This window comes from Pezoporus flaviventris, unplaced genomic scaffold (genome assembly GCF_033815535.1).
Source record: "Pezoporus flaviventris isolate CSIRO_AGI_PZ_B2104156 unplaced genomic scaffold, CSIRO_AGI_Pfla_v1 ptg000226l, whole genome shotgun sequence".
In the NCBI taxonomy this organism is placed as follows: domain Eukaryota; kingdom Metazoa; phylum Chordata; class Aves; order Psittaciformes; family Psittacidae; genus Pezoporus; species Pezoporus flaviventris.
The window spans coordinates 95,167-117,411 of record NW_026892774.1 but is presented as its reverse complement, the minus strand read 5'-3'; the positions used below and the strand labels follow the sequence as shown (position 1 = coordinate 117,411).

Genomic DNA, 22,245 nt, shown 5'->3' with positions numbered 1-22,245 from the left:
GTTCATTCTTACCTACAATAATGAATTTCAATAATGTGTCAGCTACTTCATAAATCTAAACCAGAACACTTACTTATGTTTTGAAAAAAAACAGCATAGGAGAGAAAACGAAATTACATGTGTCAAATGTACAAAAAGGTATATTCTGTGTAGGAGTTCACCTTTGTTTCTTGCTCGTGATTTCCAAAGTTCAGTTAACTGCAAAGATTTCCCTACCTGCTTTTATTAACTAAGCTGCGTTACTGATGTGACTGTACTCTTGCCCTATCTCCTTTGCATGTTATTACTGAAATGAGAAAGTTATATAAAAAAAATCTAGTTCTGCTGTAAATTAGAGTTTTAGGAAATAGGTGTATCTGAACATCATCTTTGGTCAGTGGCTGTCTAACCTGCCCTGCCTTCTGTGACACACAGCAAGGTTGTAGTGTACTAAAACCCTTGAATTTGAATCTGCTAAGAGTTTTTTGCTGTTTAGTACTTCACGGGCAGACATGCCACAATTTTCAAATCCACTTCTTGGAGGTCACAGTGAGGTCTGAAGACATTCAGCATTATTCTGAATATCCTGAACAACAATCCCAGTGTGTAACTGGGATTATGAGAAGCGCAGACAAAAGAAGTTTTGGACTCCTTTGGTCAACTCTGTTGACTCTTGTACTGTAAGTGGAAATAAGAATCCAACAGCCAACTGAATAGCCCCTGAAAAAGGGACTGATAATTGCCTTGATATGTTCACAGAGAAGAAAGTAATAGAAACACGTGCCAGAAACTAAGGATGAAGACACAGAAACCAGGAAACAAGTAAATGACTGCTCTACCATTGTGTTGCATTTCTTATCTGCAAGAGAAGTTCAAGTTAACAATTTCAAGAGAAAGAATATGCAGGGTTTAATCATTTCCTCTCTCTCACAGCTGTACAGTTTGAAGTAAAGAGCGTTCTGGATTTCTTTCTTGAAAGCAGCAATATGCACTAGCAGTGAAAGCAGCGACAATGGAAACACCAATGGTGTACATATGAAAATATGTTGTCAACACATAACCGCATGCAGTGCAGAGGAACATTTATCACATGCTTGACTGAACAGCCACACAAAACCTTGAAACACTAACAAACCAAATAACAAAGTATGAAGAATGCTCAGGACAAATTACTGTTGTTAACATTTAAGGTCTAATTTGAACCTTTTTATAAATGAAGGAAGTAAAATGTAAGTGCCACAGAAAATATGACACTGAGATTAATCCAGATATCAGTACATCATCCTCATGGCAGTTCTAGCTGTGAACCCTTTATACACACACGCACACACATAGACACACACATACACATGCTCTGAACATGTTCTGGGGTGGCTGACATAGATTAAATTTAAAAAAATTAACAATACTATTTTTTAATACAGGTGTTTTCATTCCAGTCTTAAAAGTATGCTCCAATCTTCAAGGTTAAAGCAATATACACATACATATATACCCACACACACTCATACCTTTTTTAAAAGAAATGTATATAAACATTAATATGTGCAGCCACATGTACACACAGAAAGAGAGAGAATATGTACCTATATCTGGATATATACCTGACATTACTATGGACGTCATAAAAGCATGGAATGATTTTACAGACAAATTGCAACATAGAGCCATAATGAGTGTCTGAATCGCCAATACTCACACATAACAGAGGGCCTGATCATCAGCAGGTGCTGGAGAAGATCTAGAATGTGAAGCATATGAGGCAGTATCTTTTTACAATGGTGTTAACAAATGTCAGTGTCTCATGCTGAATGTGAGAGGCATATTTATGTAGTTAAAAGTGTGAGCTGCTTTTTTTTGTTTTCTTTCTCCTTTTTGTTTTCTTTTTTTCCCCGTTCCACCTCCGCTTCATGTACACCTCCCCCAGAAAGCATCTGCTCTTTATTATTTTCTATAGCAGTGATTAATAACAAGCATGGAAAATGGAATTGCAATCTATCTTTTATTTCTTGATCAGGAATTCATCCCCACGTTTTTGGCAGGTGAATTCTGATTCAGCTCTGTAATTATCTGACAGATGTTACACGCAGCTGCTGCTGAGCACAAAACACTGGCTATTATTACAGAAATATAAGAGCTCCTGACAAGGTGGAGTGATAAGTGAAACAGAATGCATTCTGTATGGCCACACATCTGGTTTTCTACACACAAAGGGGAAAAAAAATAAATACCTTAGTCTGAAACTTATATTTCTGGTTCTTGAACTATTCAAAAATCAAATTTCCTTCAATAAAATAAAACAAAGCCTTTACGTGGCAAGTAAGAACAGGTTTATATTTTCTCAGCAAATAATGTATGCCACTGAAATAAAGCTTTGAAATTAAAATATTTCTACTTAATCACTTTTTGACAGGCACTTTGCTACCCAAAAAAAGCTCAGTCTTAATGCGCCAACTTTGCAGCCCTTTATGGATAAAGAAGAATGATATGTAGACAGACACATCTGAGTGCTTGTGCACCCTTGTTTCCCACAGAAGACAAAGAGATGCAACTTGCTCATCAGAAATGCTGGCCCTTAAACAGCAAATCCTCCATCACGGTGCACCACACTAGCTCTGAAATGACATCTACATAGCTGGGTATCTCCCTCAGAAAACATGAACATCTGACATAAGATAATGCTTCACATTTCCAGTTTCAGATCTGGGACATCACCCACATGTTTTTACTATAATATTTTTCATGAGATCCTGTACTGCTCTCCTGAAAGTACAAATTACAGAAAAGTTTAATTATCCTGAATAGGTTTGTATCAAAACTATGTAGGCCCAAAAATATTGTCCTTATTCTTGCTATAGACTCCTTTTGGTGCTACCAAAGGTTTTGGTCTCTCAATTTTTTAAAGCGCAGAAGCCAGCTTCACTTTAAATCCTTATCATGGGAATGCACCAAAGAACATAAATATAAAATGAAAGACAAAATATCTTAGTAAGAACATGAATAGCAACTGCCCTTCTTTTGCAAGGTCTTTCAGAAAGGGGATGAACTTTTCTCTGCAAATCTGAATATTCACATCTAAGACAAGATTTTGGTATTTCTGCCATATCTATAAAAAGCTACAAAACTTGTAGCCACGCAGTGTAAAGTGCAGCAGCTATAAAAGGGTAAGCACAACTAATGAGCACATCTGTGTTTGGTTACATAACTGTGACACTAATAAAAGACTCTTCACAGGAGGATGGTGCTTTATCATCTAAGCAGATGCATACACGCATGCATGCATACCAACTGATTTCAGTTGTGGTAGTCAGAGTTTGAAAGCCTGTAATAAAAATCAATGTCTCATTTTATCAGCGACTCATATTGACTACAGAATTGACAATAATCTAACTCATTATATGAGCACATCCAATTATTTAAACAAACTTGCATTACACCATAATCGTAAATCTGTGACAACTATGGGGCAATTAAACTTACTACACACAAAGAAAATACTTTGCCTATCTGTTCCCAAAATGCCAGGTCTCTTCAAAGCTAGAATACTTCTGTGGAAGAACCAAATGCCCTGCAGCCCATTTTGAACTGACAGAAACCACACAGTTACCTGTAACAGCACCGGGACTGAACTGACCCAATCCATATTACCATGCATATGAGAAAACGAGCTACTAGATTCCTGGAACTGCACTGGTGTGTCTAGAGCACTGTCTACAAGCTAAGGAACAGCTTTATTTCTAGATGGTGTATGTGGGTAAAGCTAACTCCATAACCATGACAGCTAGAAAAAACTGTACTTTAAGGGAAAGTTAAAGTGCTGTAAAATGAGTGAACTTGAGAAGAAACTTTCTCATCAAGCAAACATATTTTTCAGAGCTTGTATTAATTACTGCAAGTTTAAAGTAGTACTCCCAAGGGCAGATATTTATGGACAGCTCCTTTGCATGTACTAATAAAAACTTGTGACTTCACAAAATAGACTGTTTCTGCTGTTTGTCACAGAGGTACTGAAAACATTTTAAATTTTACTTTTCTGCATTAACATCATGTGTCATACTTTCTGTCTGGCAGTTAAAGCCAAAATTCATTAGAAAGATTTCCATGAAATTAAATCACTTGTGCAATGGCCAGGACAGTTCACCTTTGAGAAACACAAACACCTTGAGGAAACCCCCACTTTCTTTAGAAAAGTCATACTATGAAAGCAAAACTCCAATACCATTTCTTCAACATCACCAGGCAGGGCAGTAATGATCATGTTTACCAGTGACAGTGATAACGTTAGTTAGAACATCTGAAGCCTCTCACACAAGTGATTTTAACTTTCAACCCCATGAAGTTGTAATCTGAAGGTGAATTATCCATCTGAAGCTGTAACTTAAAGGGAAATTCAAGTTGTAAAAATAAACAAAAAAAAATTATTTAGAATACTTCCATGAATAACCAAATTTTGATTATTAGTCTCTTCCTACCACAATTCATCATCTAGCTTTACCTACTTTATATCTGGTCCAATGAGCGAATGCCTTCTTAGCATAGCCCGGGCTTGTGCGTTGGTTAAGTCAGTGGTTGACTCTTCATTAATGGACAGGATGCAGTCCCCTACACCAATCCGTCCATCACGACTTATTGAGCCTCCATGGATGACGCTGCGAACTATCATTCCTGAGCCATTTTTATTGGAACTTACCGTCATCCCTATAGTGAAAAACACATTAAACAGTTAGTAATGTTTTTGAGAGCTAGCTCTGAAAAAGAAATGCAACCTATGGCAGGGAAGACAAAAGCCAGCCAGCCCACCTGCCAATGTCAGCAAGCCTATAAATATTGCTCTTACTCTCTCTTGCAGTCTCCTCCTTACAATTCGCAGTTACAAATCACAGTCTTAGCATCATTACTTTACCTTGTGTCATGTCACGTACCAGGCTCAACATAAAAAAAGCAGAAAATAAAAAAAGGTAATTAAATTGTTTCTAAACCAGTCAAATTTACACTTTTCTGGATGGTTTACTGAGTTTATACACCACATGTCAATTCATTTTATGATGGTTCTCATCAGGAGCGTAGGGACAACAAACCACATACTTATTTTCAATAAAAAGCCTGAATAAGAGGCCATTGACCTAGTGGTTGCCTTCCTGCCCTCCTAGGTGGGGCATTGCTTAGGCCTAGAAGAGTGTACTGACATCTGTGACAGCCTGTGCATTACTGATGGATTCAGTCCACTACCTAAGATACACCATGATTCCACCCTGTGGCACAGCAAGACATTACTTCTTAATGTTTATGCACAACATTTAACTCCACTTTCTTTTCACTAATGGGATAAGAGAGATGCTCTTCTCCTTCCTTCCCAATGGGAAGCCAAAGGGGACTTCACATGTTTTTGTGACTGTTGTTAGGCTCATGAGTTCTCACTATTATTTTCAGGACAGTTGGTGCTCACGAAATCAACCCTGAAGACAGTTCCAGGAAAAGTTCTTAGCTCTTTCCTAATGGAAAAGTAGCTGAAAGGCCATCACTCTGGACGTCTAGCCAGTGGACCCAGCTTCCACTATCTTAATACTGCCAAACTCATTTTTATTCTTTTTTGTGTGCTAAAGCTTTCCTCTACTAACAAGATCAAGCCAGTGAAGTAAGAGAGCCTTACAGAGAATATCCTCTGGAGAAGGGGGCAGTGACTATTCTGCTATGTGCTCTCTTGGTTTTGCATGTAAACATCAGGCTAGCAAGCACTGGGAGTGCAGCTGTGTGTCTGTACCTTATTGTTCAGACTGTGAATGTGTACTTTATTGTCCAGACTGTGAATGGAAGATGAAAGCTACCCAGAGCAAAACTACTGACTACAAAAAAATTCTAACCATTTATATACAAACACAGCTACAGAAGACAGAGACTGAACACTTTACTCTGTGACCTCAGACCCTGGGAGACAGACTGGCTGTACAGAATTCAGAAGGCAGCTATAAACCCCAAGCTACTCAGACTCAGCCAACCATATGAACATCTGCATATATACATCTGTCTCAGAGAAAAAAATTAAAATTAGCCATTTAAAAAACAACACTAATCTGGATATTCATTTGTGCTTTTTAGGACTCCTTCCAGGAAATAAACATCTCTTAATAGTGTTGGTTCCTCACACCCAGTCGTAGCTGAGATCAACATAGTTGTCTGAAGTACTAAAAGGTGGCCCTAACTAGCAAGGGGTGGCCCAGTAAGCTTCCTAGACACAGAAACACATCTGCTTCTCTATTTTGGTATGCGGAAGTTCACATTTCTCTTTTGAAAAAACTGCAAAACCCATCTTCACAATGGTACTTTATATTAAACTGATAAAAAAATATGGTGTTACCTTTGACTGGAGATTTATACTTATGATTTGCCAGAAAATTATGTCAGCTGTGGTCAGGTGTAATTTAAACATGGGTACCGCAGATCTGTGATACCGACACACAATGCCACTGACATTGCCTTGCTATCAGAAAAAGTAGAGGTAAACTGCCTGTCACCTACCTCTCAGAGTAGTAATGTTACAATGTTGAGCACATCACCAATGGCATTTACCAGAGCCATCCTGCAGTGGATGCCCCAGCATTTACACTCACGTATGCCTTCCAAAAACCATCTCTTGAGAGATCTGCTCCCACAGGTTATGCAGTCATAGGTGAATGTAAACAAAACTCTGCAACAAGAGTGGTCTCCACCAGAACACAGGCAGTGTGCACAGAAAAGCAAATTAGCAAGAAAACAGCTGAAATGTGGTTTGAAGTTGTGAACCTAATTTTGCTGCTTGGTTAAGCCAGTACCAAACAACAACATTACTGAGGCCAGTGTAACAGCACTTTAGAAAAACATCACCCCCAGTTTCTAAGCTGACAATCTCATTACAACAGATCTGCAAGGCTGATGTCACACTTTGGGCAGCTACAGTTTCAGGTTAAAAATGCAAATGCCATTGTCAAGTTGCCAAATGCATCACACAGGACAATGACATTTCAGCTTTTCTGGCATGTGGGTCCTCCATCCTCTTACCTTTTAAAAATCACAACCAAAAGGTTAGAGCTCCAGCTATGCCTGCTCTTGAAGAGCTATTGCAAGCTGTAGATGGGAAAAAAAGGAAAAAAAAAGAAGTGCCAGCTTTCAACGGAAATAATTGATGCAGCTGCAGCTCTCAACATCATTCACAGCTCTTGATTTAGCTCCTTTTGTAAAAATGAAAGTTAAAAGCAGTGCAGCCATGTGTATAAATTGGTTGCAGTGCCCAGGCAGATTCCCAGGCCAGAGCACACAGAGACTGGAAGAAAAAGACCACAGTCAAAAGCCAGGAGAAAGCATTATTCACATTCATACTACATATGTATTAGAGGCCAGTCTTACTTTTCATGCATGTAATGTCTGCCAGTGTGCACCACAGTATTACACTTGACAAGAAATTTGCTTTCTATGTTCACTACACTTAAAATACTCCTAGACATGCATATAGACTGCTTTATGGAGTTAAGAAGTTACTGCAAACAAACCTGGTTTTAACAAAATCCAAATGTCTGGAACTGGTCTGTGATCTGCACTTTACACAGCCTAGCAATGAAGCCAGTAAAGACAGTAGTTACCGAAACATCTCATACCAACAAAAGCCAAAACTTATACCCACCTCAGCCTTGCCTACAGCTTTACATTCTGGGGAGGCTGATTTTATACCAGATCAGTTTCTGATCCAGTTTGGAGACTGGCTATATCATGGAGAAGGTGACATGGGTCAAAATGAGCACCCAGCCGTCAGAAGGTATTTTATACCAGGCAGAAGCAGCCACTGAATTACAGCATCACAGCACCCCATCCACCTCTGCGTAGCAAGGGAGTCCTGAGTGATGTTTATGAACAGCCTGTTCTGTAGACAACCCATCTTAAAACCATTTGTGAAATCACTGCAAACAGGCAGCACCCTCACAAGCTCCTGCCCTACCAACACCAGAGTCTTCAAGGACATGCAACTGGCCAGAAGAAACAGCACCAGAACCTAAATCAAAGTAAATGAACACTCCAGCCATGAACAGGAGGTGAGCACCACTGCTTCTCACCACAAAGCCTCCCTCCTGCTGGCTCTAGAAACTGTCCTGGGAGGATGCAGTCCCCATGCTCCCTGCCTGGGGCCACACAAGAGTCCACAAGAGGACTCTGAAAAACATTTCCAGCTGTTGTGCTTATTCACTCCAAAATGTGTCTCTACTCAGTATACTTTGGAAGTTGCAGATACTCAAAACTTGAATTTCTCTACAAAATTACAGTATCACTGAGCTAAAAACATAACCTATTAATTATGTCAATGATCTGAATTTCAGAAATACCGAGGCACTTAAAACATATGTATAAATCTGTAGCAAGGAAGCTAACAGCTTGCTAGACCCTTCTGACCATCCTCAGAGAGCAAGACCATTTTGTGTCTACATACATTTGAAACTCTGCTCTGTGGCTCTTAAGCCAAAGTGTTCTTCTACAACATTCCTTGGCTGTATCTTGTTCTTCTCCCATATTACATAAAGATACAGACATTAAAAAACAATGTACTAAAATTATTATGTTAACATTTAAGAATTACTAAGCTCCATTACAGAGAAAAAATAATAAAATCTCAGTCATACTGGAGACATTACTTCTGTATTCACAGTGACAGAAAATGGATCCACTGCTACCACAGCCAAGCAGGGTAAGAGCAGCAAAGAACAATATCCCATTACGCTTTCCATACTAAAAGGAAAATGCTTAATCTTTAATAATAAAACAGAAAACATATGAGAAAAACAGAAAGCCATGTTCCTGAAAAGGTTACAAAAATGATAGCTACCTTACCTAAACTTGAATTGCCTTTTGCAATAGTGATAGTCTTCTCGTACACATTTTTGACTGAATTTGGGATTGTGGAAACTCCCTCCAAAGCTACAGGGCATCTCTTTTCCATCAAAAGCAGTTGATCCTAACACAGGGGAAAATAACATGAGATCAGAATACCGCAATAAAAAATACAATTGGACATACTGAACTCAACTAATCATACTGTCTACAAAAGCTAGGTGCATAACTTATACAGATTCCTTATACAGACACCAGAAAAGTCAGTCTATCAAAGATCAAACTGACATACATATTTTCTGTTTTCATGCAGGTTATACAGTACATCTACCGCAAGGTATGCTTTTAATTTAAGGACATCAGTAACACTCTTGAAATTAGTGGGCTGAATTCAGGAGCTCACAGACTTGTTTACCACAAATGCCTAACAATTTAGCAGTGCTAAAATAACAACTGTTGCAAGAAACTGCAGCTCTTTAAAGAATTTCTTAGTAAATCACTGAACAGAAGAAACACATCACAGTGACTGTCATATAAAGGAATATTATGTTTGCACACTGTGGTGTCAGAGGCCAGCTTGTGAGCTGAACCAAACAGGCTTGCACAAACACCAGGATACAGGTTGTTACACCACTCCTCCTTGGCATCCTAAGCCTGGTTTTCAGCCATGCACCCACGCTTCTGCAGAGGCTAACAGGGAATATGCTCAAAGGGCATACTATTGTCCAAGAGAGTTTAATGCTGTAAGGTATGCGCAGACTTTTATATACCTCTGTACTGCCACGCTAAGAGATTACTATCTAGACACCATGAATTATCTCCTGTTTTGGAAAGTTACAAATCTGACGTGGGCTATGACATCTAATGTACATTTATAATGAAAGAACTATACATGGTTGCTGCCCAGTGTCAATTCCTGGAGGAGATACTATGGTGTAATATGGCCTTTAAGATTTTTTTTTTTAATGACTATTAAAAAAAAAAAGAAAAAATCTTTACTTTTCCAGTGGGATCCAGCTGCACGGTAGTAGCAAGGCCCGTACTTAGTGCAATTTCTGATGTTTTCTGAGATCCAGTCCATGTTGCTGTGTTTTCATTTTGGTTGGTATCCGAAACATCCAGAGGCAGAAGATCCTTTTTAGTAAAACCAGTGGCAGTTTCCAGGCTATTCCCTGCTACAGACTTTTGCTCTTTCTGATTGAGATCCATGTTGTACAGGTTCTTGTCAGACACATGGAAATCGGCTGCAGCATTTGAACATTCCTCTCCAACAGACTATAAAACATGGGGCAATGAACAATCAACATTACTTTGTAGTATAATTATAAACTACATTTCATGCTAAAATCTTAAACAGAAAATAATCACACAGAATTTAAACATATCTGTTGTAACATGAAGCATTTTACTATAACATTTACTTGCTTCCTCAGCCAATTTCTTTTTTTAAATACCAAAAATCAGTGAAAATAAGTTGCTGCAAAGGCCAAATTCTTATATGATACTCATCAGTAGCTCTCCACTAACAAAAAGCTGCATTACTTCTGGATTAAGTTCACTACACAAAATTTGTTTAGACTTTCAAGATTTCAAGGTCCTGCATTTCAAATATTTTAAGAGATTTTAATAACCACAACCTACTGGAAAAAAAATAAAAATCTTCAAATATTCTCTAGCTGAGCTTTCAAATTAAGTAATTTTAAAAACATGTAGGCCAATAGATATTAGAAGGATATATTACAGACTTAGACATTGTATCAATACTAGGGAATTTTGTATCTATATTAGGAATTCTTCTCTGAAATGTAGTAAATGTAATCACAAGACTGTCTACCCCTGTCTTGGTTGTTATCCACTGGTCCTATTAATTCTTCTATGACCTTTCCAAAAAGTGGAAAAAACATGTTTCCCAGGATTTTGGGATATTTTGCAAAATTTTCTATCAAGGGCATTAGAATTAATTTTTCTCATCTTTCATAAAGTGCATACATGCTTGTTATGTCCCCAGACAATCATGAGAAAAGGTTCACCTGCAAGTAAGTGGTTTAAGTAAGATTGGAGAAGATAATTGAGCAAAGCCTAAATACAACTAATCCGCATGATACAATCAATGACATAATTTCCTACCTTTTGGAAAACAAAACATCAGAACTGTATTTATTCTGTGAGGTTTCGAAGACACCTGGGACATATACTTTTAAGTCCGGTGTGTATCCATTTCCACAACAATGAAAACAAGAACAAAATAATTCCCAATATTTATTCCACATGCCACATATACATATTAAAGTTGCAGCATATGCCCATATTAATTTTTGTTTCTCTTAAAGAAAAGGCAATGCTGTAATTTTTGAAGACAAACATGACTTCAGGAATTTGTAACTGTAGCAACATGTGGCCTCATTAAAGAATGTGCGTAACTTTGACTTCAAGTTTTTTCATCACTTATTTCAAAAGTGACACCAAAAGCATTCAGAACCTGTCAACTGCCCTGAGGTCAGAAATAGCTGAAATGCCCCTGCATTCCTCATAGCATTGAACAGCATTTTTTTCATTTTTACAGTATTTCATTTGCTTCAGAAGTCTTCTTTAATGAACAGATTTTCTTGCCACATTTACTTTTTAAAGTAATTCATAACCACAGAGTATAAAATGTTACCCAGTGAGAATGTAATACTTCATACTGGTGAGCAGAGAGGAACACTGAAAAGTCAGGAGCATAATCCTTAAAAAATCTTGAGAACCGAAGCCTTTTTAAGTCAATGCTGAAAATAACTTAAGACTTTCTAGAGCCTCAGCATGACATATAATGTAAATCCAGCCTCTATCTCATAAAATGCTTCTCAGCATGCAAAATGCATAATCCGTTTTAGTAACAATTACAGAGCTAAACAAAGCAATCTGTCCCACTGGCACAGCAGAGATGTGCTCTTCTGTGGATTAGGAGAAACCATTAGAAGATGAATTTAGCTTTCCAACCAGGGCTTTAGAACGACTGAACATATTCCAGAAGGATAAAGGGAGCTACTGAAGTTCAAGTGTGGCAGAAGAAGAAGCAGCAGCTATGGTATTCCAAGACCAAAGACTGCAAAAACTGGAAGAAACCCCCACAATGCTTTCAAAGGTGACTGCTAGGAGAATTTACTTGGAAACCTCTGGATCAAAATAAAACAAATCTATATATTGTCAAGACTGTAAAGAGAAAAGAGCATGGAAAGCCATCAAGAATCATTAAACACCAACTCTGATACAAACAAGTCATTATAGGTATGTGACTAGAAGAAAAATGATGCTGATCTCAATACTCTTAAAGAACTTACCTTCCTTTACTGCCTTTAAATAAATATTAACAATCAGTGATTTGAAATATATGGATTGATTTTTAATTACAGTAACTGTATGAACATTTCATTCCAGAACACAGTAAATGAATTAGCAAACATATCAACTATGAAGCATAAAAGCAAAGCTTAGGATGAAAACTTACTCTTGCTCTTTATACCTACAATACTGTAGAATGATGCAGCTATTTTGTGTTACCACTGTTTGCTATGTTCTTAGGTAATAACAAGTTTTTGTAGCAGACTGCTCACCACAGCTTTAACACTACAATCATCTCACCACGCTTTATCTGGCTATAGAAAATAAAAATACAAGCTTTCAACCTTCTGGCTGACTCCCTCTTCAACACAGATGTCTGTCTGTCTGTCTAAAAGACCAGCTATAGCATAAAGAAAACTAATCTGGTAACAAATAATGCAGTTTGAGCCAGGATGACATAAAACACATCTAACAATACAGGCTTTTCATACTTATAATCAAAGGTTTTTTTAATCAATAAAACCATCCTCCTTTTTACCTTGGGAGTTGACAATGGAAGACAGAAGGTGTAGTTCAGCTCACCGCTACAGGCACTGCCATGAAGAGCTATCATTGAAGCCTGGAACACGTCACTCTCTAGAGAATACTGCGATTCAAAGGTGGACTCATCCGCTAGATCTGCCTCGCTGGAGTCCACCTAACAATAAAAGCAATTCAATCAGCCAGGCTGTTACATTCACACCACATAAGCCCCGGACACATGCACCTCAGCCACTACACACTGACACTTTTCTTGTATTTCTTTTTCCCCCTCCACGTTTTACATTGACGTTATACTTGCACAGCACAGTAGGAAAGATTTCTGCTTCCCGTTACAATTCATGTTACTGCATCTTCAGAGGTTGCAAAGAATATCCGAAGTAAAGTGAGTCTCAACTGGAATGAGCTGTGAGGCTAAGGCAGGCTCATGACAGTTAATAGAAGTATGAGGTATTGGGAGAATTCTGCTGTGCTCCCCGATATCAACATTTTGATTTCCTTAGGGCTTTTTTTTCTTTCTTTCTAATTTGATTTTACAAGAATTAGCACTGAAAAAATTATGAGCTTCACTTAGAGCCACCTGTCAGGAACATCGCCTCCACTAACTTCACAGGTTCAGTTGCTTTTAAGAGGGTATAAAAAAATAATATTCTGGAAACTGCGATGCTTTCTAATATATTTATGAGGAAAAAAAAATGACATTATTTTTATGTTGTCCAAAATATTTTGAATTTGACAACAAGACTAATATGGACACTGCTCCTGTCTTACACGACAAATATAATTTTAAAAAGACATGGACATGAGCAGTACCTTTTGCGTGCCTCTGTGGTGAATCATACTATGAATTCTGTATGTCAGATTCACAACACAATCACAATCTGCACATTCAGAGTCTGCAATGATTGAACTCGCCGATTCTTTTCTGGAGTACAAATGATCCATTTTTTAAATGTCTCAACCCTAAAACCTTAACATCTAATTAAAACTGCTCCTTTGGTGTAACTTACTCTCAGCCCATCTTCTGGAAAATGCAGACTATTGTTTCCAAAGGTATGCTCTAAAAAAGGGATTGTGAAAAACTGGGACAGATCTGTAGATAAATCTACCCTCAGATTCTATGAAAAACAGTAATTTAATGAGTGCACTCTGCAAACATCTTCAGATCGGGGACTGCACATTCATTTTCATATTTTGCACATTTAATTAGTTTACAGAGTTGAAAATCTAACTATTACCTGCCATCTATTTTCATTATTCTTTCACAATTTCAATTTTTTGTATGGATCACATATAGAAGTAAAATTTCTAAAAACTTTTAATCTGATCTTTTCAACGCATCTTTAATAAAAGGATATTTACAATGTATAACCTAGCTTATTCATACTTCTTCTCAATGAACAGAAGAAGGCAAACAGTATTATCTAACTACTGTACTAAGGTAACAAACTGCAGAAGAAATTGGCTGTCTTGTTTAAAAACAAGCTACTAAAACCAGCTTGTCATTTCGCAAATGTGAAAAAATAGCAAACATACCGGAAGCTGCAACTCAGAGATTTTTGCCTTGTAAGGACTCATTTCAGATTTTTGTTAGGTTTTAGGGTTGGGGTTTTTTCTGCTTAGTTAAGTTCTGGTGCTCAGTAGAAACTGCTTCCTACCCATGTTCCTGAAAAATGAGGGCCAAATAACTTCAATATCAAATTCAGATTGGTAGAAATAACCATGAGAAGACATTCTCAGAATACTTATTCCCAGAATTTTTTTTTTTATATTCTGGTTTGGGGGTTGTCTGGTTGGTTAGGGTTTTGGTTTTTTGTAGAGTTGTGTTTTCCTTGCCTTTTTCATCTGCGTTCTTATTGGTAACTTCTGGGCTATATAAGGCACTGAATGCTCAGGTAAGTTGCATTGTTAGTACAAGTGAACACCTTTTGACCTTGCAAATCTCATAATCACTGATTGATGCTGAAGCCTAAATACCATTAGAAGGAAGCACTGGCAGCTTTTGAAGATAAGCAGCATTCCCTGTAAGGCTGGCTTACATGCAAAAAAAGAGTTCCAAAAACTTTTCAAGGTAGAGAAGTGATGCATTATGCTATATAGGCAAAAAGATTTATTTATTAAATAAGCACATGAACATTTCCCTACACAAGGTGAGATTTTCAAAAGGATACTGAGTGCATGCAAGGAAAAGTGAACAGCCATGCACTTTTGAAAATCTCAGCAAAATACTTCCTTCTTTTCCATCAACTAACATATCATAGGCCAGATTCACAGCTCATGCAAACAGCGAAAATCTCCAGATGCCAGTTTCTAGCACTTCACGTTCCATCCCAGCTACAGCAGATGAGTAATGTGGTGATAGTAAACACTAAAAATAAGCACGAGCAGTGACAAAGCAACCCCTTTCGTTACAAAATGCAAAGACTTAAGAAATCTTTGGTAAGTTGGGCCACTAACCAGAGCCAGCTCAGCATGGAAGAGGGCTGCATCAGCTGGCCCCTCCTCCTCAAGTGACTGGGCAGCGTAGAAAAAGCAATCTTCCTTAGCAGAGACATAGCCCTCCTCTGGTGAAAGCTGCAGAAAGAACGAAGCTCTGAGTTGGATGAGTGGCCAGGACACAAGACGTGCACAGTGCGTTTTGTGTTGCAGTTCAGTGAGGCAAATGAATTTCAAATGGAGCAAAGAGTTCATTTGAATTAGTCACAGCATTAGGTAGGTAAAGCAACATCTTTTTTTCCAATTTATCTGAACTGATTCAGCTTCATATCTCATTTTACGCCCCCACATAAAGAAAAAGGACTGTCCAGCTATACCACACTGCTCACAGCTTCTTCCAAACTCATTTTCAGTTTCTGGTCTTACTAAATATATGCTAAAACTACCACCAGGGAAAGAACCTAATAGCAGAGGCTATTAGCCTTGCTAGCTGCAGAGTAATCTTATCAGAAGGCAAGGAGACTGAATCATAGAATCGTTTGGGTTGGAAAGGACCTTTTTCAAAGATCTAGTCCAACCCTGTGCAGTGAGCAGGGACACCTTCAGCTAGATCAGGTTGCCCAGAACCACATCCAGCCTGAATCTCCCCTCTTTTAGCTTAAATCCATCACCCCTTGTCCTGTCACAACAAGCCCTGCTAAAAGTCTCCCCCATCTTTCTTACAGGCCCCTTTTAAATACTGAAAGGCCACAATCAGGTCTCCCCTGAGTGTTTTCTTCTCCAGGCTAAACAACCCCAACTCTCTCAGCCTTTCCTCATCAGAGGGGTGCTCCAGCCCCTGATCATTTTTGTGCCTCTCCTCTGGACCCTCTGCAACAGGTCCACACCTTTCCTGTACTGAGAACTCCAGAGCCAGATACAGTTCTGAAGATGGGGTCTCAAGCAGAGCAGAGGAGAGGGGCAGAATCACCTCCCTGGAGCCCTGGTCACTGAATCCACAATCTGTATTTTAAGATTTATCTGCTAGGTAGAACAGACTCAAAAAGACAAAACTCAATTCTGACTGCATACCAGTAGTTTTTCAACATAAATTGACATTCGGTGTCTTTATCCAGTGCTACAAAGAAGCCAGTGATTATTCAATCAAAGAAGCCAGTGATTAAGCATAACACATGGAATACTGAAGTGAAAAAGCTGCATGTTTACAAACTCCTGAAAACAGAAACAAAACCCTCACACACTTTCTCTTTTAGAGTGACATCTCAAGTATTTGTCCTGGTTTCAGCTGCAAGTTATTTTTTTCTCCTTTCTAGTAGCTCGTGCGGTGCTGTGTTTTGGCTTTAGTCTGAGAACAATGCTGAAAACATACCAATGTTTTAGTTCTTGCTCAGTAGCACTTACTCTGATCAAGAACTTTTCAGTCTCTCATGCTCTGCCAGTGAGGAGGGGCAGAAGAAACTGGGAAGAAGCAGAGACAGGACACCTGACCCAAATTAGCCAAAGGGGTATTCTTAAGATGCCATTCTACTGATTTTAATTTAACACACCAGGAATACTAGTCCACTGGCATCCTTACTGATACACTATCCCAGTAACCCTAGGTCTCCTTCAGCCTCACTCTTCTAACTGTGACAGACTACCTTCTAAAATCAAGTCTGAAAGCATTTATAGCTATACTAAAATAATCAGCTTGAGCTATATGAACTGAAGACTACTCACCACTGTTCACACATAAAGCATGCATTCTAAATACAAAGGCTACAAAGGAATAGGCAAATTCCAGGCAAATCACATAAAAATGACTTTACATCACCATCTCACACATTCAGAGAATCCTGTAAAGTGTACAATATTATGCCTGGCAACTTTCAGCCCTGAAAGACTGTGCTGGTTGAAAGATGATTTACCATTTTCTCAGCTACAAGATGGGTCTGTTACGTCCTGCAATCACTGCACTAGTTGTACACTACACAGGCCACTCCTACATGCAAGGAGATATAGGAACATGTTAAAGACAGCTTCCAGATGTTTTGAGCCACGCAGCTGTACTCCAAAGCATACAGAGTGTTTGCAGATGTCAGGATCATCATGCACCAGGTTAAATGAAGAAAAGTACCCATTCAATTCCCAAATCCTTACAGGCAGTGGTTTGGCAACTCCTATTTTAACTGTTCCTGTTGGGGCTCCTTTCAGTGCTTGTACTGCTTCCTCCAAGCTCCCATTTTCCAAGTTGGTATCGTTGACAGATACAAGGCGATCTCCAGGAAGAAGTCTGCCATCTTGCTCAGCCACTCCCCCAGGAACTAATGAGCGAATCACAATTACGGTGTTCACTGGATCAACAGGATCCTAATTAAAGGAAGAAAAACATTTAATTTTATTTACACTTTCATATCTTGAAAATTTAATTTTTATGTTGAGCTTCTATTAATCCAGCAAAGAAATCAGAGCTCTGCTTCAGATGAAACCTCAGCAGGAACATACCCTGCTGTCCATACCGCCCACATATTTATACCCACCTATTTTTAACTTTTAAATATAAAAATTGTGACTTCTTTCTAGGTGATGTCCCGTAGTGTAACTCCAGCATAAAATACTGATAAATTGCAGAGTGCTATTTGCACTGTAACGAGTAATTACACACCAAAAATTCAAATACTTGCTACTGCAATGAACTTGTTGCAGACCTCATCCTCCCTCACACCCAGTGGCCTGGGAACACAGCTGGGCAGTGCAGACCAGGGCAAATTAACGCATGCACTCTGATGGAACATGATGTTTATTTTCAGTAACTCTTATACTTCATGGCACCCGATCTTACTCAGCTGAGAAAGTACTTTCTAAGAGGCAAGTCCTTATGCATGCCTCATCAAACAGTTTACAGGACACAGGACCATACCAATATAGCACTAATCAACAGGACACAACAAAGAGGTGTTTGCTTTTAAAGAAGAAAAGTGCTTTGAAGTCCCCATCCTCCAATGCACTGATTTATATCAAAATGCTAGCATCAAATAGTAGTAACAGGAACATGAGATTCTGTAATAACAATTATCAGAGGTGCTCACATTTGCATCATGCCTATAGAATTACATTCACAAGGAACATTATTACATGTTAATACTCCCAACACATGGCAATTCACTTGTGTACATGCACATTTAAAAAACAGAAATGTAATAATGTACCAGCTTTACTGATAACAAAAGAAAACCAAACATCTACAAACTGTCATGCAGCTGTAGTAAGTTTCTGTGCCAAAATGTACATCTGAAAGTATGCACATCATCAAGGCAGCACTGTAAATCACAGGAACGGGAGACTGTTGAAAGCTAGTGTGAGAGAGAATCACAGAAAGAGGGAGGGACACCGAGAAGATGCTTAACACTTCATGGCAGTTAATGCACAAAGAAGAATGCCATGGAGCAATTAAACTAGCATTGATGGAGATAGGGCTTAAGCTTGAACACTGACATCTTCCTCACTATTTTAACAACTATTTACATTGTCACTTTAGATGACACTGCATGACACATTTTTGAAAAAAAAAAAAAAGATCACCTCTGTAGTTTATGCAATAGTCTTCCCTGGGGTAAGAAATTATGTAGACTTTCCTACAGGCCTGCCATTGTATAAAACACGAGAAACATATTAGTATGAACATAACTGTCCTTAACTTTAATCACTGTTCATTGAAAATTAATCGAAAACTTGATTGAAACAGAAAAATAGAAAGATGAATCTCACTGTAATCTTATTTTTCACAGTCTCAGATGAAAGCAGAAACTTCACTGAAATGCTTTAACCACATCAAAGGAAAGACCATAGGACAAATCACAAATATTGTAACACCAAAAAAAGGTAAGTTTCAGAAATCTGACTAGAGCTGTAGGATATGGTCAAACTCCCCTTTGCAAAATATATTCAACAGTTTAAGGTATTTCCCACAACCCTTCAGTATTACCATCCATAAACAAAATTCAGTAGACAAAGACCATTTGTGTCAATGCTTCAGAATAGGCTGAAGCAAACATACAACACTTTGTGCTGATGTGGACTCCAAATACTTAGGCTCAGCTATGGTGTCTCACTCCAGAGCATGTTGAGTAACACATTAAAAAGTAATCACTGTTTCATAAAACAGATAATTGACTTTGCCTGAATCCTTCAGATTATTAAACTACTCTGCTCTTTTATCAGTGTGCAAATATAAAATACTGTTGAGGCATAGATTAATTCTAAACCATGCTCTGCAGGCGTAATTTTTACCCTGAAGTGACCTCCAGATGCAAATGCATACATCCTTAGGAACTAGATCCAGCAGATACCTGGAAGGGGACCAGATCCCGCAGCACCACCAAACAGCAAACGCCTATGCTGCCACAAGAGGAATTACTTAAAGTCAGAATAAAAATTATCCACTGTGACAAATAGGAACAGGGGGATCCTAACAAGGATCCTGGGATCCTGACCAAATTCAGGCTGGGGACAGGCACTGAGGTTCATTGAGATACATGAAAAATCACAGCTTGAGATACTTAGGAATTCTGAAGTCAAACACAAAATGAAAGGGGGCATTTAGGCATGTCCTGCACAGACAGCAGCTAAGCAAGGGATTTCAGAATCGCAATTCTGGATTTTTGTAAATCCTGTTTTAAGCACCTAAGTCCTTTATTGGATCTTGCCCTAAGTACTTCACCGCAGCTGCAAAATACATGACTAAATGCCTGAATATCCTGACTACATCATTCATTGCCTCTGGGGCAGTAGAAGATTAGCTTTCTGAAGACCCTAGTATATTAACAGATTATCTATTTTTCTGGACCAGAATTACCATTATCATTAGAATCTGCAGTCTTGACACAGTAAGAAATATATGTAATATAGCTAGTTGGATGCCAATAGAGCCAGATATTACAGTGATACCAATAGTGATAACCATTTAGCTTTACTGTATTGCTCCGTTTCCATTAATGTTTACCCTTAAAATAAGTACTTCAATCATACTGCAAGATCCAATACGAAGTATTCTGGACTGCAACAAGAAAGGAGTGCAAAAGTTACCTGGTAGTCCAATATGCTAAATCCAAGTCCTGCACTCCCTTTCTCCAGCTCAATGTGCTGTACTTCTGCTTCCCACATTGCCAAAGATGAGCTTTGCATCTCTTCCTTTCTCTGACCCTCGTCAGCTATTTCCAAAGCTGTTCCCTCTGTGTCAGAGGAGCCAATGAATCCAAGGTCTATGTGAGCCTGAGAAAAAGTGAATGTTCACCAATAAAACACAAATCTTTGTGAATCTGCAAAGACAATACTCTGTTCTCCCAATAAACAAGATAAAAACTAAGTGATGCATCTCTAAACACAGAGAAAGTACTCAGTAGAATTAACAAACAAATTTGATAAACACAAAATTCATATGTCCGTGTAACAAAACAGCTATGCTACAGATATATGAAAGTGCTTACTGGAAAAAATATTTACAAAATGGAATTTCTGTCAAACTAAAAACTACAGAAAACTTCATTAGTATATGTATTCAAATATAAGAAATATCTACTATTATACAGTATGTCTAAAAATATGCCTTGCTTTTAATCTAACAGTTTTCACAAGAGTCAGAACTTTTAAAAAAAAGAAAACACACACACACACATATGCTCTTCACTTGCTTTCACAGAAAAGCATAGCAACTATAAACTGAATTTGGTGCCTTGTCCAGAACGCAGAATTAACTGTGTCTGTTTTCATACAAATGTTATTGCTTTGTATACTATACTGCAGGCCATACTGACATGCTTAATACATCATGCTGCCTAGAAATCTGGACCTATGAGTGGCAGACATGTTTCTGCCAGTGAATGCACATACAGTTCTGACCAACACAAACCCCAAAATTTCAAAACCAGACTGAATATATTCATATTCTAAAGAACACACAGTTCAGTTTGCCATACCCCCATGGCCCACCTACACAACAGAAGCTAAGTACTTAGACAGACATAGATAGACCTGCATCTAGTATTTCTGCCCATGGCCTACCATGAATGACTGGTGGCCTAAAGTACAGTTGATGAACATAATTTGCCTCATTTGATTTATCTGGTTGTAAGTCTAATCTTGCACAAGAACCTGATGAGATTTTTCTCAAGGAAATAGTCATCCACCCAGTGATATTTTAAGACAAAATACCTTTTCTGTGAGCTGAACCTCAGATAGACTTAGATTCTCCAGTACTTCTGGGAGAGTGATGGGGGAAGCTACCGGACGACAGCACACCATTGTCACCTTAACAGGCAATTCTTTCAAGATATTGACTACATCCTTGTGGTTTTCTCCAAGCAAAGATATCTCATTCACCTCAATAAATAAAGAACACATAGTGTATAGAAGTACACAGTGTTTGGAAGCACATTGAACAAAAATAGGTAAAAAAAATTATCCAACTCACTAATCACCTCATTTAAAAGAAAAAAAATAAAACACAACAAAAAACCATGCTAACAGACATTGTCAACCCTTAATTTCCACTCAATTTGGTGCTCAGAATTAGCACCAAGGTAAATTTTGAACTGAATGGATAGCCTCATAAACTGCATGACGCCACCCTACAAACACCCATACTTTGTCACTTCATTGTTCTTGCATTCATGTGAAACAAATTCTGATTTTGATTCTAATAAAATTATTTTGTAAAGCAAACAAGTGTTTAGTCCTGTCCTGGTTTCGCCTGGAACAGAGTTAATGTTCTTCCTAGTAGCTGGTTCAGTGCTGTGTTTTGGCTTTAGTCTGAGAACAATGCCAAAACCACACCGATGTTTTAGTTCTTGCTCAGTAGCACTTACCCTGATCAAGGATTTTTCAGTCTCTCATGCTCTGCCAGTGAGGAGGGGCAGAAGAAACTGGGAAGAAGCAGAGACAGGACACCTGACCCAAACTAGCCAAAGGGGTATTCCATACCACAGCACATCATGCCTAGTATATAAACTGGGGGAGTTACCGGGAAGGGCAAATCATGCTCAGGTAGGGCTGGGTATCAGTCACCAGGTGGCTGGCAATTGTATTGTGCATGGCTGCTGTTTGTTGTTTTGCGTTTTTTTTTAGTTCTCTCTTTTTGTGATT

General features: G+C 38.4%; 1 protein-coding gene across 15 annotated transcripts in view; it reads right to left on the bottom strand.

Annotated features, from left to right (window-relative positions):
• MPDZ (multiple PDZ domain crumbs cell polarity complex component) overlaps positions 1-22,245 on the bottom strand; it is a 95,905-nt gene that overhangs the window by 38,218 nt on the left and 35,442 nt on the right. For 8 of the 15 annotated variants that reach the window (XM_061442482.1, XM_061442484.1, XM_061442487.1 and 5 more), the window contains exons 15-23: positions 21,316-21,483; positions 20,191-20,376; positions 17,266-17,475; positions 15,148-15,264; positions 12,689-12,847; positions 9,829-10,104; positions 8,830-8,953; positions 4,479-4,677; positions 1,679-1,720 (exon numbers count right to left, since the gene is read on the bottom strand). In XM_061442482.1, the coding sequence (XP_061298466.1) occupies positions 1,679-1,720; positions 4,479-4,677; positions 8,830-8,953; positions 9,829-10,104; positions 12,689-12,847; positions 15,148-15,264; positions 17,266-17,475; positions 20,191-20,376; positions 21,316-21,483 (1,481 nt within the window). The remainder of the gene's footprint in view (positions 1-1,678; positions 1,721-4,478; positions 4,678-8,829; positions 8,954-9,828; positions 10,105-12,688; positions 12,848-15,147; positions 15,265-17,265; positions 17,476-20,190; positions 20,377-21,315; positions 21,484-22,245) is intronic. The other 7 variants (XM_061442485.1, XM_061442494.1, XM_061442486.1 and 4 more) reach the window with 2 other exon arrangements.